The following is a 13,487-nucleotide window of genomic DNA, read 5'->3' as shown; positions in this document are numbered from 1 at the left end:
ATGCAGGGAGCTCAATAGGTTTCTTATGCCTCCGAGGAAAATTAGCCTAGTCTTTGGATTTGTTGCATGTTTAGATTAGTCTTTCATAGCAAGCTACGGCAAAATGCATTGCTGGAAAAAAATTAAACAGTATTTTGATATTTCTAGTCTAGTCAATGTTAAATATTTTAGCTTCTAAAAATGTTATGTAAATATTAAATGTATCTTTGTATAATTGAAATGAAATTCTCCATTCTGCAAAAATATGGGTTACAGTGTATGAAGAGGCTTAAAAAACAAAAACAAGCACTTGAATAACATACTGTGGGCAGAAAGGCAGTTCATGTAAAATCTGCTCCTCTTAAACTACCTAAAATTCATTCTGTGTATTGGTGTGCCTATCAAAAATCTTAATTACATAATACATAATTTCATAGATGTTAAGCATTTTTCTTTTAAAAGTTCATTTTTTTTTAAATAATGTTGTTTGATATTACTTTATTCTGCAGAAAGGGATACAGTTTTAACTACTATTTTTCACCCAGCCTGGCAACAGGCATTTATGTAATTATATTTTTAAGCAGGGCTAATAGTGTCCCCATTATTAAAGTTGCCTGACACTACCCATTATAAGACCCTCTTTTCAGTTGTGTAGAACTTTGCCAAATTGTAATTGTTTGGTTTGAAACTTGACATCATAGGTGTCTGCCTCAAATTGAATGTTTTTAGAAAACATTTCAATACACTGGATGGCTCTGCTCTGGGGATGAATGAGGATTGCATTGTAAATGAAGCGCTGTCTTAGCAACCCCATCTCATGCTGCAGAGATTGGAAGATGTGTTGTGAATAATACAGGGGATTGCAGGAAGAGAAAGGACTGTCTTATGGCTAAATCAGTCAAATGCAGCGTTGGATAATTGGATTCTATCCTGGCCAGTGCCAGAGAGTTCGTATGTGAAGCTAAGCAAGTCACTTAAAGTAAACTTTTCAGAGGTTCCCACTAATTGTTTGTGTTCCTCATTTTTTCAGTGCTCAACTTGGTCACGTGAGGTCTGATTTGCAGAAGTGCTTAGTCTTCGCAGCTACAACTGAAGTCAATGTTTTAAATGTACAAAGTGCTTTATAACGCTAAGAACTCTTTAAAAAAAAAATATCAAGTCTTCAAGGCTTCTCAAGTTGAGCACCTAAAATTAGTCTACTGTTTGACCTTAATCTCTGTGTCTCAACCCCCCCCAGTGGTAATGTAGAGATAATACTCCCTTATCGCACAGGGGTGTTGTGAAGATGGATTGATTAATTAAGCACTGAGATACTATAGTAATGAAGGCCATAGGAAAGACCATGAGGATATTAATAATTCTGTCTTTATAGCAGGGTTTGAACTGTGTGCTGTAAATTAAGGCCTGAGGCTACACATTTAACTATGAGGACAAAACAGAATATTGAATACTACTCATTCAGTAAGCACTGTTTCTGTGCACTGAATGAGGCAGGGGTCCTTTGGAAAAAATAGCATGTAATCATGAAATTAAAAACTGTCATAACAAATACACACAAAGGGGCCAAATTAAGGTTGCACAAATAGCTTTGTGGTATTTCCTAACTTTTGAGTATTTGACTTTGCAGCCTTAATAATGGTCTTGTACTATAGTTTTATGTGCAATATGTATATAAAATACATATGTACACACATGTTTACTTCACACGTGGTACTTGCAGCTCACACTCCCCTTTTCAATTGCTCACATCTTCCACAATAAAATTTAAGCCAAATTTTCATTTTTTGTAAGTCCAAATGTAATTTTTTGAAAGTTTGAGCAATTTTTTCTCTGCTATTCTCAATTAAATGTGCATTTAAAGAAATCGTTATCAAAATTTTGCTTTTGGTTGATTTACTTGGCTAAGCCTAGAAACATCAAAATGTGATTGATTTCCAGACATATATTGCATTTAAAAAACTAAGCCACGTCTGAAAAAATGTTATGAATCTTTTCAAAAATAGCACTTTTTTTTGTTTGTCTCTCCTTCGCTTTTTTTGTCATTAAGTACATCCAGCTCCATTAGTAGCAGAATTGAGGCTGGGAACTTGCAGAACTTCACAGAAGAGACAGCTATGAAAAACCATTAGCATAGGCCCAAGATTGAAGAATTTAAAAGTTCCAAAGCTGAACATATGTGGATTTCTTTATTTCCGTGTGTGTGTGTGTGTGTGTGTGTGTGTGTGTGTGTTCTAAATTGGGAAATTAAATGTAAAACCAAGTGTTATAACACTACTGCTGTAATAATAAGCATTCAGAAGTCAGGAAATTATAGAAATTAAGGTTGTTCCAGCAACTTTATCTTGTCATGGTGTAAAGAATATTCTAATCTGTCGTCTTTTTACGTAAATTTTTAATATATTATTGATTTGTTGTCAATGTATACCATTATGGGAGCAGTCTTAACATTTGCATTTCTTGGCTGCTGTTTTCTTGCATCTTTAATCTTGATCTTGCCGAGTTGCTAGGGTGTTGTTTTTTTCCCCCATTTATCCACAGTCATAGCATTATTATTTGTACAGCATCAGAAATGTGCATAGAATTGTAAAGACAAAAGACGAAGTCCCTGCCCTGAGGAGCTTACAGTCTGAGGCTTTGTCTACACTACTGGGGTAAGTCAACCTAAGTTACGCTATTCCAGCTACATGAATACTGTATCTGGAGTCAACGTAGCTTAGGTCGACTTACTGCAGTGTCTGCCCTTACCTTACTCCTCTCGTTCTGGGGGAGTACTGCAGTCGATTTAACATCAGTAGGGGGAGGGATAGCTCAGTGGTTTGAGCATTGGCCTGCTAAACCCAGGGTTGTGAGTTCAATCCTTGAGGAGGCCACTTAGGGATCTGGGGCAAAATCAGTACTTGGTCCTGCTAGTGAAGGCAGGGGGCTGGACTTGATGACCTGTCAGGGTCCCTTCCAGTTCTAGGAGATAGGTATATCTCCATTAAAAAAAAAAAATTGCAGCAGCGCATGCCCCAGTAAGTGTAGACTTGGCCTAAGGCTCCCTGAGTTCAAGGAGACTATTGAAAGTTAAGCATGTATAAGAATTTCCAGAAGGGCCCAAGTGAAAGCAACATGTTTGAAGGATGTAGATAAACCTATCTGACAAGAGAGAGTATGGGGCAGAGTGGGAGGGCTATAGTGTAAAGTAATGCTACTGAAGATGTTCCACCAATTTCTCAGGGTTAAGGTTTTTGGACGGAGCCGGGCTTGTTTACTTTTCTTCACAGACAGGCACACTATGTCTTTGTCTTCACTGACACATAGTGTTTTTACAGCAAGATGACTAACATGATTATTATCTCATCATAAAATCCTAAATGGAGACAAGGCATTTGTAGTTCTTTTCATGAGGTAGCTAGAGAAGGTTAGTACTACCCCCTGGCAATGGGTGACCTTGCCAAGTTTATGTCTCTGTAAAACTAGTGTTTTGTCTCCACTATGTTTTTACAGCGAGATAGCTCATGCACGTTAGTTTTCCCATGGTAGAAGCATACTTTTTGTCAGTGAAGGCAGAGGGGCAGAATCAAGTTTTGTAGGCTTTACAGGAATTTATGTATATTTGTAGCCATAGATGTATCTGTATACACGCTTGCTTCTCTATGGATAAACACATACACCTCTACCCCGATATAACGCGACCCAATATAACACAAATTCAGATATAACGGGGGGGGGAGGGTGCACACTCCAGTGGATCAAAGCAAGTTCGATACAACGCAGTTTCACCTATAACGTGGTAAGATTTTTTGGCTCCCGAGGACAGCGTTATATCAGGGTAGAGGTGTATATGTATATGTACTTGGTATGGGACTTGAATAATTTAAAAAAAAATGATAATGTTTCTTGACAGACTGTTATCACTAGGAGTTTAAACCTGTTGATTATCAGCAAATAGAGGCATCAATAGCCCTTTCTACATTACAGTCTGTCAACATGCATCAGCCCTAAGTTAGAATGGACTTTGTCTGTGGAGATGATAGCTCTGTCAGTGCTCTTTCAGTCCTTGTTTTTTTTTTTTTTTTTTTTTTTGTACATAGAATGCCAAATACAGTCCTACCTGTTGAATAGATGCAACTTTAATAACTACTTTTGTTTTTCTCTTTCTGCCAATAGATCTCAATTACAAAAAACTAACAGATGAAAATGTGAGCCCTCTGGGAGTATTGCAGCCCATCCTTACAAGTCAGAACATCTTATCCATTTCCAAACTCGCTCCCAAAATCCCTGAGAAAGATGGTAGTATGCTCTCTCCAAGCTCTGTTTACACCATCTGGTTACAAAAACTCTTCTGGAATGGTGATCACAAGCTCATTAAAAAAGCACCAGAAACAATACCAGAGTGGTTAAGTGCATATGATACATGTGCAAAGTACTTTGATAGACTCTACCCAGGAGATATTGTCACTTTCATTGATGACATTACCTTTTCTTCAAAGGCTGTCACCAAGGTAAATATAATCCCTTTTACAAAAAAATTGCAAGTATGGTTAAGCTGCTTAGATAATAAGTTTCATACAGATAGTCCATATCTCATTTTTATCACTTTTTCTTCTAGGGAAATGTTGAATTAATACACTATATTAAAAAACAAAAACAAACAAACAAAATCCCAAACCTTAATTTTCATGTCTAAAATTGCTACTGTGGAAAGAAAATTCGTGTTTTAATTTTACATTTTTATCAACCTAAATTGATGATAGGTTCATCCTCCCAGTGAAAGAAATATTTTCATGGTCCTCCAAAGTCTCCATGATCCAGGCCTAGCAGAGAAATAGGGAAATGTTTTTCACTGGTGCAAATCTGAAAATCTAAATTTGCTCCAAGTGTCCATTAACTCCAAACCCAAGGATAATGGTCTGCATTTCTTGGATTAGTTAGAGATCTAATTTACTACTAGGACATGAGAACTCAATATAGAATGAATGTCTGATGCCCTTTTCATGGCCTACAGTTACAATATAAAAGGATCCAAAAGATACCTGATGCCACAATTTCCATATGGCTGAAAGCCTGCTATTACATTGTCTTACAAGAAGATGCTGCCTTCAGGGCCCAAGCTCATTTTGATGAATCCGTAGTAACTTCTTCCACAAGGGCTTCTTATGAGGAGGTCTGTAAAGTAAAATCACCTGGGCCTTGTTTCACACCTTTGCTACCCCGCTCTATGCCAACTAAGGCAAAAGCCTCACCCGTTACCTTTGATTCCAGAATCCTGAATGCTGTTGTCTCTAACCCTATATCTTAAAAAAGGATGATGAGAATTCTTCCTCCTCCTCCTCCTTATTTCCTGTAGTTATTCATTCTGGTTAATCAGTTGTCATTCCCTCCTTTTTTTTGGATATTACTATTTACTATTTCCCCGCAGCTCATTCCGACTGGCTTATGACCCCTCTGCTTTTTTCTACATTAGTATTTGCTTGCTCAAAATTTTCACTTTCTGTAGCACAATTGGAGCACTAGTGTAGACTAGGTGCTATCAGCGTTGAAATAACTGTCATCTAGACCAACTGATTTCTACATCTCTAGCTATGTTCTTCAAGTCTATCTTCTTCTCATAAGAATGGCCATGCTGGATCAAACCACTGGTCCAACTAGCCCAGTATCCTTTCTTTCGACAGTGGCCAGTGCTAGATACTTCAGAGAGAATGAACAGAACAGGTAATCATCAAGTGATTCATCCCCTGTCATCCAATCCCAGCTTCTGGCAGTCAGAGGTTTAGGGAAACCAGAGGATGGGGTTGTGTTCCTGACTATCTTGGCTAACAGTCATTCATGGACCTATCCTATCGGGGTAACTGGTTTGATGGATAGGGGGAATGTGGTGGACATAATATGGACATATACCTGGACTTCAGTAGGCGTTTGATGCAGTCATGACATTCTGATAAGTAAGCTGGAAAAATGTGGGCTTGACCGAACTACCATTGAGTGGATACATAATTGATTAAACAACCGCAAACAAAGAGTAACTATTGTGTTGTTTAACATCTTTATTAGTGACCTGGGTCTTGGAATATAGAGCATACTATCAAATTTGCAAACGACACAGTCTAGGGGGGTTGCCAACACTTTGGAGGATAGTACTAAAATTCAAAGGGATCTTGATAAATTGGAGAACTAGGCTATAGTCAACAAAATGAAATTCAACAAAGACAAATGTAAGGTGCTACACTTAGGGAAGAAAAAATAAATTGAGAATAACGTAAGAACGGCCATACTGGGTCAGCTCAAATCTCCATCTAACCCAGTATCCTGTCTTTTGACAGTGGCCAATGCCAGGTTCCCCAGAGGGAATGAACAGAACAGGTAATCATCAAGTGATCCATCCCCTGTCGCCCATTTCCAGCTTCTGGCAAACAGAGGCTAGGTGCACCATCCCTGCCCATCCTGGCTAATAGCCATTGATGGATCTATCCGCCATGAATGTATCTAGTTCTTTTTTGAACTCTGTTATAGTCTTGGCATTCACAACATCCTCTGGCAAGGAGTTACACAGGTTGACTGTGTATTGTGTGGAAAAAATACTTCCTTTTGTTTTGCTTTGTTGTTTTTTTTTAAAAACCTGTTGCCTATTAATTTCATTTGCTGACCCCTAGTTCTTGTGTTGTGAGATGGGGTAAATAACACTTCCTCATTTACTTTCTCCACACCAGTCATGATTTTATATACCTCTATCATATCCTCCCTTAGTCATCTTTTTTTTCCAAGTTGAAAGGTCTCAGACTTATTAGTCTATCCTCATATGGCAGATGCTCCATACATACTTATTTTTGTTGCCCTTTTCTGAACCTTTTCCAAGTCCAATATATCTTTTCTTGAGATGGGGCAACCACATCTGCATGCAGTATTCAAGATGTGTATGAACTGTGTATTTATATAGAGGTAATATGATATTTTCTGTCTTATTATCTATCCCTTTTTTAATGATTCCCAACAAACTGTTCACATTTTTGACGGCTTCTGCGCATTGAGTGGATATTTACAGAGAACTATTCACAATGACTCCAAGATCTCTTTCTTGAGTGGTAACAGCTAGGTTAGACCCCATCATTTTTTACGTATAGTTGGGATTATGTTTTCCAGTGTGTATTACTTTTATTTACATTTATCAACATTGAATTTCATCTGCCATTTTGTTGCCCAGTCATCCAGGTTTGAGAGATCTTTTTGTAGCTCTTCGCAGTCTGCCTGGGACTTAACTATCTTGAGTAGTTTTGTATCATCTGCAAATTTTGCCACCTCACTGTTTACCCCTTTTTTAAGATCATTTATGAATATGTTGAATAGGACTGGGCCCAGTACAGACTCCTGGGGGACACCACTATTTACCTCTCTCCATTCTGAAAACTGACCATTTATTCCTACCCTTTGTTTCCTATCTTTTAACTGGTTACCAATCTATGAGAGGACCTTCCCTCTTACCGCATGACTTTGCTTACCAAGATACTTTGCTTAATAGTTTTTGGTGAGGGACCTTGTCAAAGCCTTGCTGAAAATCTAAATACACTGGATACTAAATAGCTGGCTTGGCAGCAGCATTGCTGAGAAGGATCTGGGAGTTGTAGTGGATCACAACTTCAGCACAAGTCAGCAGTGCCAATGCTGTTGCAAAAAACAAATGCAATTTTAGGTTGCATTAACAGAGGCATAGAATGGAAGTCATAGGAAGTGATAATATCGCTCTACTCGGCGGTGGTTAGGTCTCAGCTGGAGTACTGTGTTCAGTTTGTCACCAATGTATAGAAAGGATGTAGAGAAACTGGAGAGGATCAACAAAGATGGCAAGCAACAAAGATGATCAAAGGGATGGCATACAAGCCATATGAGCAAAGGCCGAAGGAACTGGGTATGTTTAGTTTGGAAAGAGGAGATTTGGGGGTGGGACGGGGGCATGATAGCAGATTTCAAACACTTGAAAGGCTGCCATAGAAAAAAATGGAGAAAAGTTATTCTCTCTTGCCACAGAGGGCAGGACAAGAGGCTGTGGGTTCAAACTACAGCATAGCAGATTTAAATTAAATATCAGAAAAATCTTCCTAACTGTAAAAACAGTAGGACAATAGTACAGACTGCATAGGGAGGTTGTGAAAGATCCTTCGGTGGAGGTTTTCAAAAAAAGTCTGGATAACCATCTGTTTTGGATGGTTTAGACAGAACTAATCCTGCATTTTGGCAGGGGGGTTAGACTAGGTGACCCTTGCTGTCCCTTCTAACCCTATGGTTCTATGATTCTGTGATGCTCCATGAACTTATCCAATTCTTTTTTGAACCCAGTTTTAGTTTTGGCCTTCACAACACTTCCTGGCAACAAGTTCCAGAGGTTGACACTACACTGTGTGAAGTACTTCCTTCATGTTAGTTTTAAACCTGCTGCCTTTTAATTTCATTGGGTGACCCCTGGTTCATGTGTTATGTTAATGAGTAAATAACACTTCCTTATTCACTTTCTCCACACCATTCATGATTTTGTAGACCTCTATTATATACCCTTGTAGTCATCTCTTCTCTAATCTTTTCTCTATCTCTGGCCAGCCAGGTCACCCAACACCGTGTTTATCTCTCTTCCCCTCTCCAATATGTCAGCTGGTCGCTGCACCATGTTCATCTATAGCCCTTTCCTCTTCCCCTCTCAATACACCTAATGGAAGTGTATTATGAAAATATTACTGACCGGTATTTTCTGAAAACTTCTAACACTCTTATTTTTAGCTCTGTTTGTTCCCCTCACTTTTAATTTATCAGCGTTAAAATACTACTTACTGCATATCAGCTATCTTTAGATTCTAACTTTTTATAGCCTTATAATTATAATAATAATTATTATTATAATAATATTATTCCCTGTCCACCCCTCACTTCAAACCATATCCCATTTAGAATCTGTATTAGTCATGTAATGATCTTCCACATCCACTTACTCCTTTAGCCTTCAGCTCTCTGATCTTTTAGCAGCTTTGAAACAAATCTAATGTATCCTTTTTCTCTATAGCTATCTTTAAAATATTGGTTCTATTTGGAATTAAAATAGGGATGTGATTCTAAATGCATTGAAAACCAGTGAATGGATAAATTGAAGTCCTCAAATTTTTTAAAGAAATTACCCTACAAATTTCAAAAATAGGAGTCAGCTCTGATTAGGTTAGGAAGAGAGGTTAAATCAATAGTTCTTTGACACATTATTTATAAGTGACACTATCAACCTGTTTAGAGACATATTTATCCATATTAAAGATATAAATCCCAAACCAGGGATGCTGCATGAAATATAAATTTCTTAAAGAAAGCCACGGTATGTGGCCTAAATAAGACGAGTCACTTCTTACATACCTTTTATCATGGATTTTACCTGAAAGATACCTGACTATAATTCATAGCTGCCAAGTTTCTGCAGCTGCATGTGAGACATTTATCTACCCCCCCACGTCCCCCGGGTGCCCTCTGCTCCTAAGTGGTAGGACCAGACCATGCCTGAGTGTCCACATCTCTCATATACACACAGGGCTACACTTACTCATGTTACTGTGAGAGAAGTGATTAGAGACACTCTCACTGGCAAGTGTCACACATGGAGCTGCACGATGCCAACACAGGGCAGGCCTGCCAACAGAAATAGGAAGACTTTTGAGGGGTCTTGGAAGGTGAAGCAACAAAACAATTGTATGGGGGGAGCTCATAGTCCTCCATGACAAAATTGTGAGATGTCCTCTTCCACACCACAATAAGTTTATTGCTGCCACCCTTTTCTCCTCTAAAATCAGCTCCCTATCTTTGTATAGGCCCCTGCTTCTCCCAGCATTTCTCAGGATCTTCCCTGGTCCAGCTGGATCTTTCCTTTCCTTAACTGAGAGGAACAGCAGGAGGAATGGGAGCCCTAGGGAGGGGTAGGGTTGCCAGCTGTCTAATGGCACAAACCCAAACACTCTTGCCTCTCCCCTGCCCCTTACCCGAGGCCATGCCTCCGCCCCACCCCTTCTCTGAGTCCCTGTCCCCCACTCACTTTATCCCCCTCTCCCTCACTTGCTGTACCCCACCCTCACTCACTTTCACCAGGCTGGGGCTGGGGGTACGGGCTCTGGGCTGGGGGGTGGGGCTGAGGGGTTCAGAGTGTGGGAGGGGGCTCCGGGCTGAACCTGGGGCAGAGGCTTGGGGTGCAGAAGGGGGTGCGGGCTCTAGGATGGAGTTTGGGTGCGGGAGGGGGCTCCGGACTGGTGCAGGTGGGGGTGAGGGATGCGGACTCTGGCCGGGCAGTGCTTATGTCGGGCGGCTCCCCGGAAGCAACCGGCATGTCTGGCTCCAAGGCTCGGGGCGGCCAAACAGCTCTGTGCGCTGCCCCTGCTTGCAGGCACCACCCCCGCCGCTCCCATTGGCTAGGGTTCCTTGCCACTGGGAGCTGTGGAGTCGGCACTCGGGGGGGGGGGGGGGGGACAGCGCGCAGAGACCCTCAGGCCGCCCCTGTGTCTAGAAGCCTTACGGATGTGCCGGTCACTTCCGGGAACCGTGTGGAGCCAGGGCAGGTTAGGGAGCCTATTCAAATCTCCCAGATGGCTTTCAATAGCCACCGGGAAATTGAGGCTGATTTCGGGAGACTCCTGGCTAATCCGGGAGAGTTGGCAACCCAAGGAAGGGGTATGTAACAGAGGCCCATTTCTGCCCTTGTCCTCTTCCTTGCAGAAACCACATGGCCTCCACTGGGTGTGCTCTCATTGAAACTTTATTTCAATCCCCTTTCACCAACGTAACCACGGTTCCCAGTGCTCCGCCTAGTTACAATATTTGCTGAGCATTAGGTCCGCTCAACAGGACCTGAGGGGAACAGGCCCCGGCTAGCCCTGTTGCTCCCTCTTTACCATGCATTTCCTCCCAGTGCTTCCTTTAATCAGTCCTAGGTTGATGGGACCAATTAAGTTTTTACCCCACCCAGCCCACTCGCCTGATCAGATAATTGCCCCCAATCAGCTTCTCCTGGGGCACTAATTAGCTCACCTACCCACTCCCTGCACTCTCTTACTGGGTGAAATAGGCAGATGGGATGGGGAGGTTGAGCACGAGGATTCAGAGTGATTTCCCATAGCAGCATTACAGAAAGACTTGTACATTGCTCTTCTGACAAAAAAAGACAATGCATGCCTGTTGGAGAGGAGTTGTCTTCAGATGCCTCTCTATAGCAACAGGAGTGGGAAGAAGACAATGAAATGGGGGAGACGCACGACAACCCAAAACAGTAGAAAGACTTCTCTGAATTGGAAAGTGTCCCTCTGAAACAGGAGGGACAGCTTTGGGTCATGGAGACTTAATCCTTTCTCCGTCATGGAGAAGAGAGTTGAGAGACACAGGGACTCAGTGCTGACCTCAGACAGGGAGGGAGAGATTTGGTAGGAAGGACTCCACACTTCCCCATGTGTAATGACAAAGAGCTGGGTAGTTGATAGGCAGGCCTCTTTTCGTCCCCTCCAATTCATCCCCTTAAAGGGACAGCACTATTTCACTTTGGCATGAGGGTCTCCCTTAACTGTGTGGCATCACAACTATTCTAGCAGAGAATATAAAATAAAAACGAAATGCATGACTGTGATATGAGGCATGACACTTGGGTATACGTCATGCGTACACGTGCATGCAGAGATAACAGTAAACGTGAACTGTATGTGAAGAATGCTGCAGCTGCTGGGTAGTATGATACCACTGCTGATTTTTCACTGTTGGTGTGAATGTATTGAAAGTGGGGGAGGCGCAAGAAGAAAGAAGGATGAATTGGGTGGCGGTGGAGAGGGGAAGAGAATTAATGAATTTCGGAAGGAAGAAAATTGATACATTGCAGGGGGCAAGTGGTTGAATGGAAAGGTGGATGGATGAGGAGTGAGTGAGTGGCTGGGTGATATGGTCTTCTAGTGCATATGAGAAATAGATGTGAGGTGTGTGTGAGACAGTGAGCAACTAATCTGAGGGATGCTCATGAAAGGAAGAATTTGCTGTACAGTGTGAACATGTGTACGATGGTGTGTGCAAGAGAATTGTTCTGTATACATATGTGCAGATTGTGTACAAGAAAATGTGGTGTTTTTAATAGCTTTGCACGATTGGTATAAAGTATTACATTAATTTCTAATTATAGCAGTTTTTGTGAAACTCTACTTCTGCAATCATGTGTGACTTCCAGTGGGGAGTAAAAAACAAGATGTTCTTGCGAATGTCGTGATATTTAAAGATGCAACATATCTTGACCTGACAGGGCTTAACATTCTGCAGACAGACTCAAATGGGAAATATTCAAACTTCTGCACTGCTTTTTGTATGGTGTTTTGCTATTCATTCATCTATATGCCTCAGATCAGAATTAATCTTATGCTATACTAGTGTTTTATATTGCAAAATTTAAAACATTATCTACCTGAATGTAACAATACCCCTAGCTGGACTGTCTGCAGGGATTGATCTAAATCATGGGTGGTCAAACTTTTTGGTCCGAGGGCCACATCTGGGTGGGGAAATTGTATTCAGGGTCGGCCCAGGGGGTTGGGGTGCGGGCAGGAGTGTGGAGTGTGGGAGTGGGGGCGGTGTGCAGGAAGGGGCTCAGGGCCAGGGATTGGGGCAGAGGAGGGGTGTGGGGCATATGAGGGGGCTCAGGGAAGGAGGTTGAGGTGCAGGAGGGGTGCGGAGTGCAGGAGGGGGCTCAGAGCAGAGGTGCAGGAGGGGTGCGGACTGCAGGAGGTGGTTCAGGGTGCACAGGGGTGCAGGGTGCAGCAGGGGGCTCAGGGCAGGGGGTTGGGGTGCAGGGTGTACAAGGGGGCTCAGGTCAGGGAGTTGGGGTGCGGGGCATACGAGGGAGCTCAGGGCAGGGAGTTGGGGTGCAGGAGGGGTGCGCAGTGCAGGCAGGGGGCTTAGGGCAGGGAGTTGGGGGGCGGTGGGGTGCAGGGAGGGGTTTGGGCTCCGGGGTGGCAGCGGCACACACTGGGGCCAGGGCAGGATCCCTGCACATCTGCCCTGTCCCCGGCCCCGCACTGCTCCAGAAAGCGCTGCAGCCCCTGGGCGAGGGCGGGCAGAGGGCTCTGTGTGTGCTGCCCCTGCCGTGCTTCCAGGCACTTCCCTCGAAGCTCCCATTGGCCGCGGTTCCCCTTTCCCGGCCAATGGGAGCTGCGGGGGGTGGTGCCTGGAGGCAAGGGCCCGGGGGTCGCAGGGATGTTGGGCTGGCTGCTGCTGAAAGTGGCGCAGGGCCTGTGGCGCCACGGGGGGCAATCCTGCGGGCCGGATTCAAAGCCTCGAGGGGCCAGATCCGACCCGCGGGCTGTAGTTTGCCCACCCCTGATCTAAATGCATGAACCTCTACTGCTGCAGATAAAAGACCAGATCCATTAGCTTAGAGACAATAGCAGACCCATTTGGCACAGACTATCATGTATTATGTTTGTACAGTGCCTAGCATTACTGAAATATAAATGTTAAAGAAAATTAATAGGGTATAGCCACAAAAG

The 13,487-nt window shown here is 42.7% G+C and overlaps 1 protein-coding gene across 2 annotated transcripts in view; it reads left to right on the top strand.

Annotated features, from left to right (window-relative positions):
* Positions 1-13,487, top strand: part of NBAS (NBAS subunit of NRZ tethering complex) — a 356,127-nt gene that overhangs the window by 228,287 nt on the left and 114,353 nt on the right. For both annotated transcript variants that reach the window (XM_054023471.1, XM_054023470.1), the window contains one exon: positions 4,132-4,466. In XM_054023471.1, coding sequence (XP_053879446.1) covers positions 4,132-4,466 — 335 coding nt within the window. The remainder of the gene's footprint in view (positions 1-4,131; positions 4,467-13,487) is intronic.

This window comes from Malaclemys terrapin, chromosome 3 (genome assembly GCF_027887155.1).
Source record: "Malaclemys terrapin pileata isolate rMalTer1 chromosome 3, rMalTer1.hap1, whole genome shotgun sequence".
Classification (NCBI taxonomy): Eukaryota; Metazoa; Chordata; order Testudines; family Emydidae; genus Malaclemys; species Malaclemys terrapin.
Note: the sequence above shows the minus strand (reverse complement) of the source record. Positions and strands in the feature narration are given on the sequence as shown.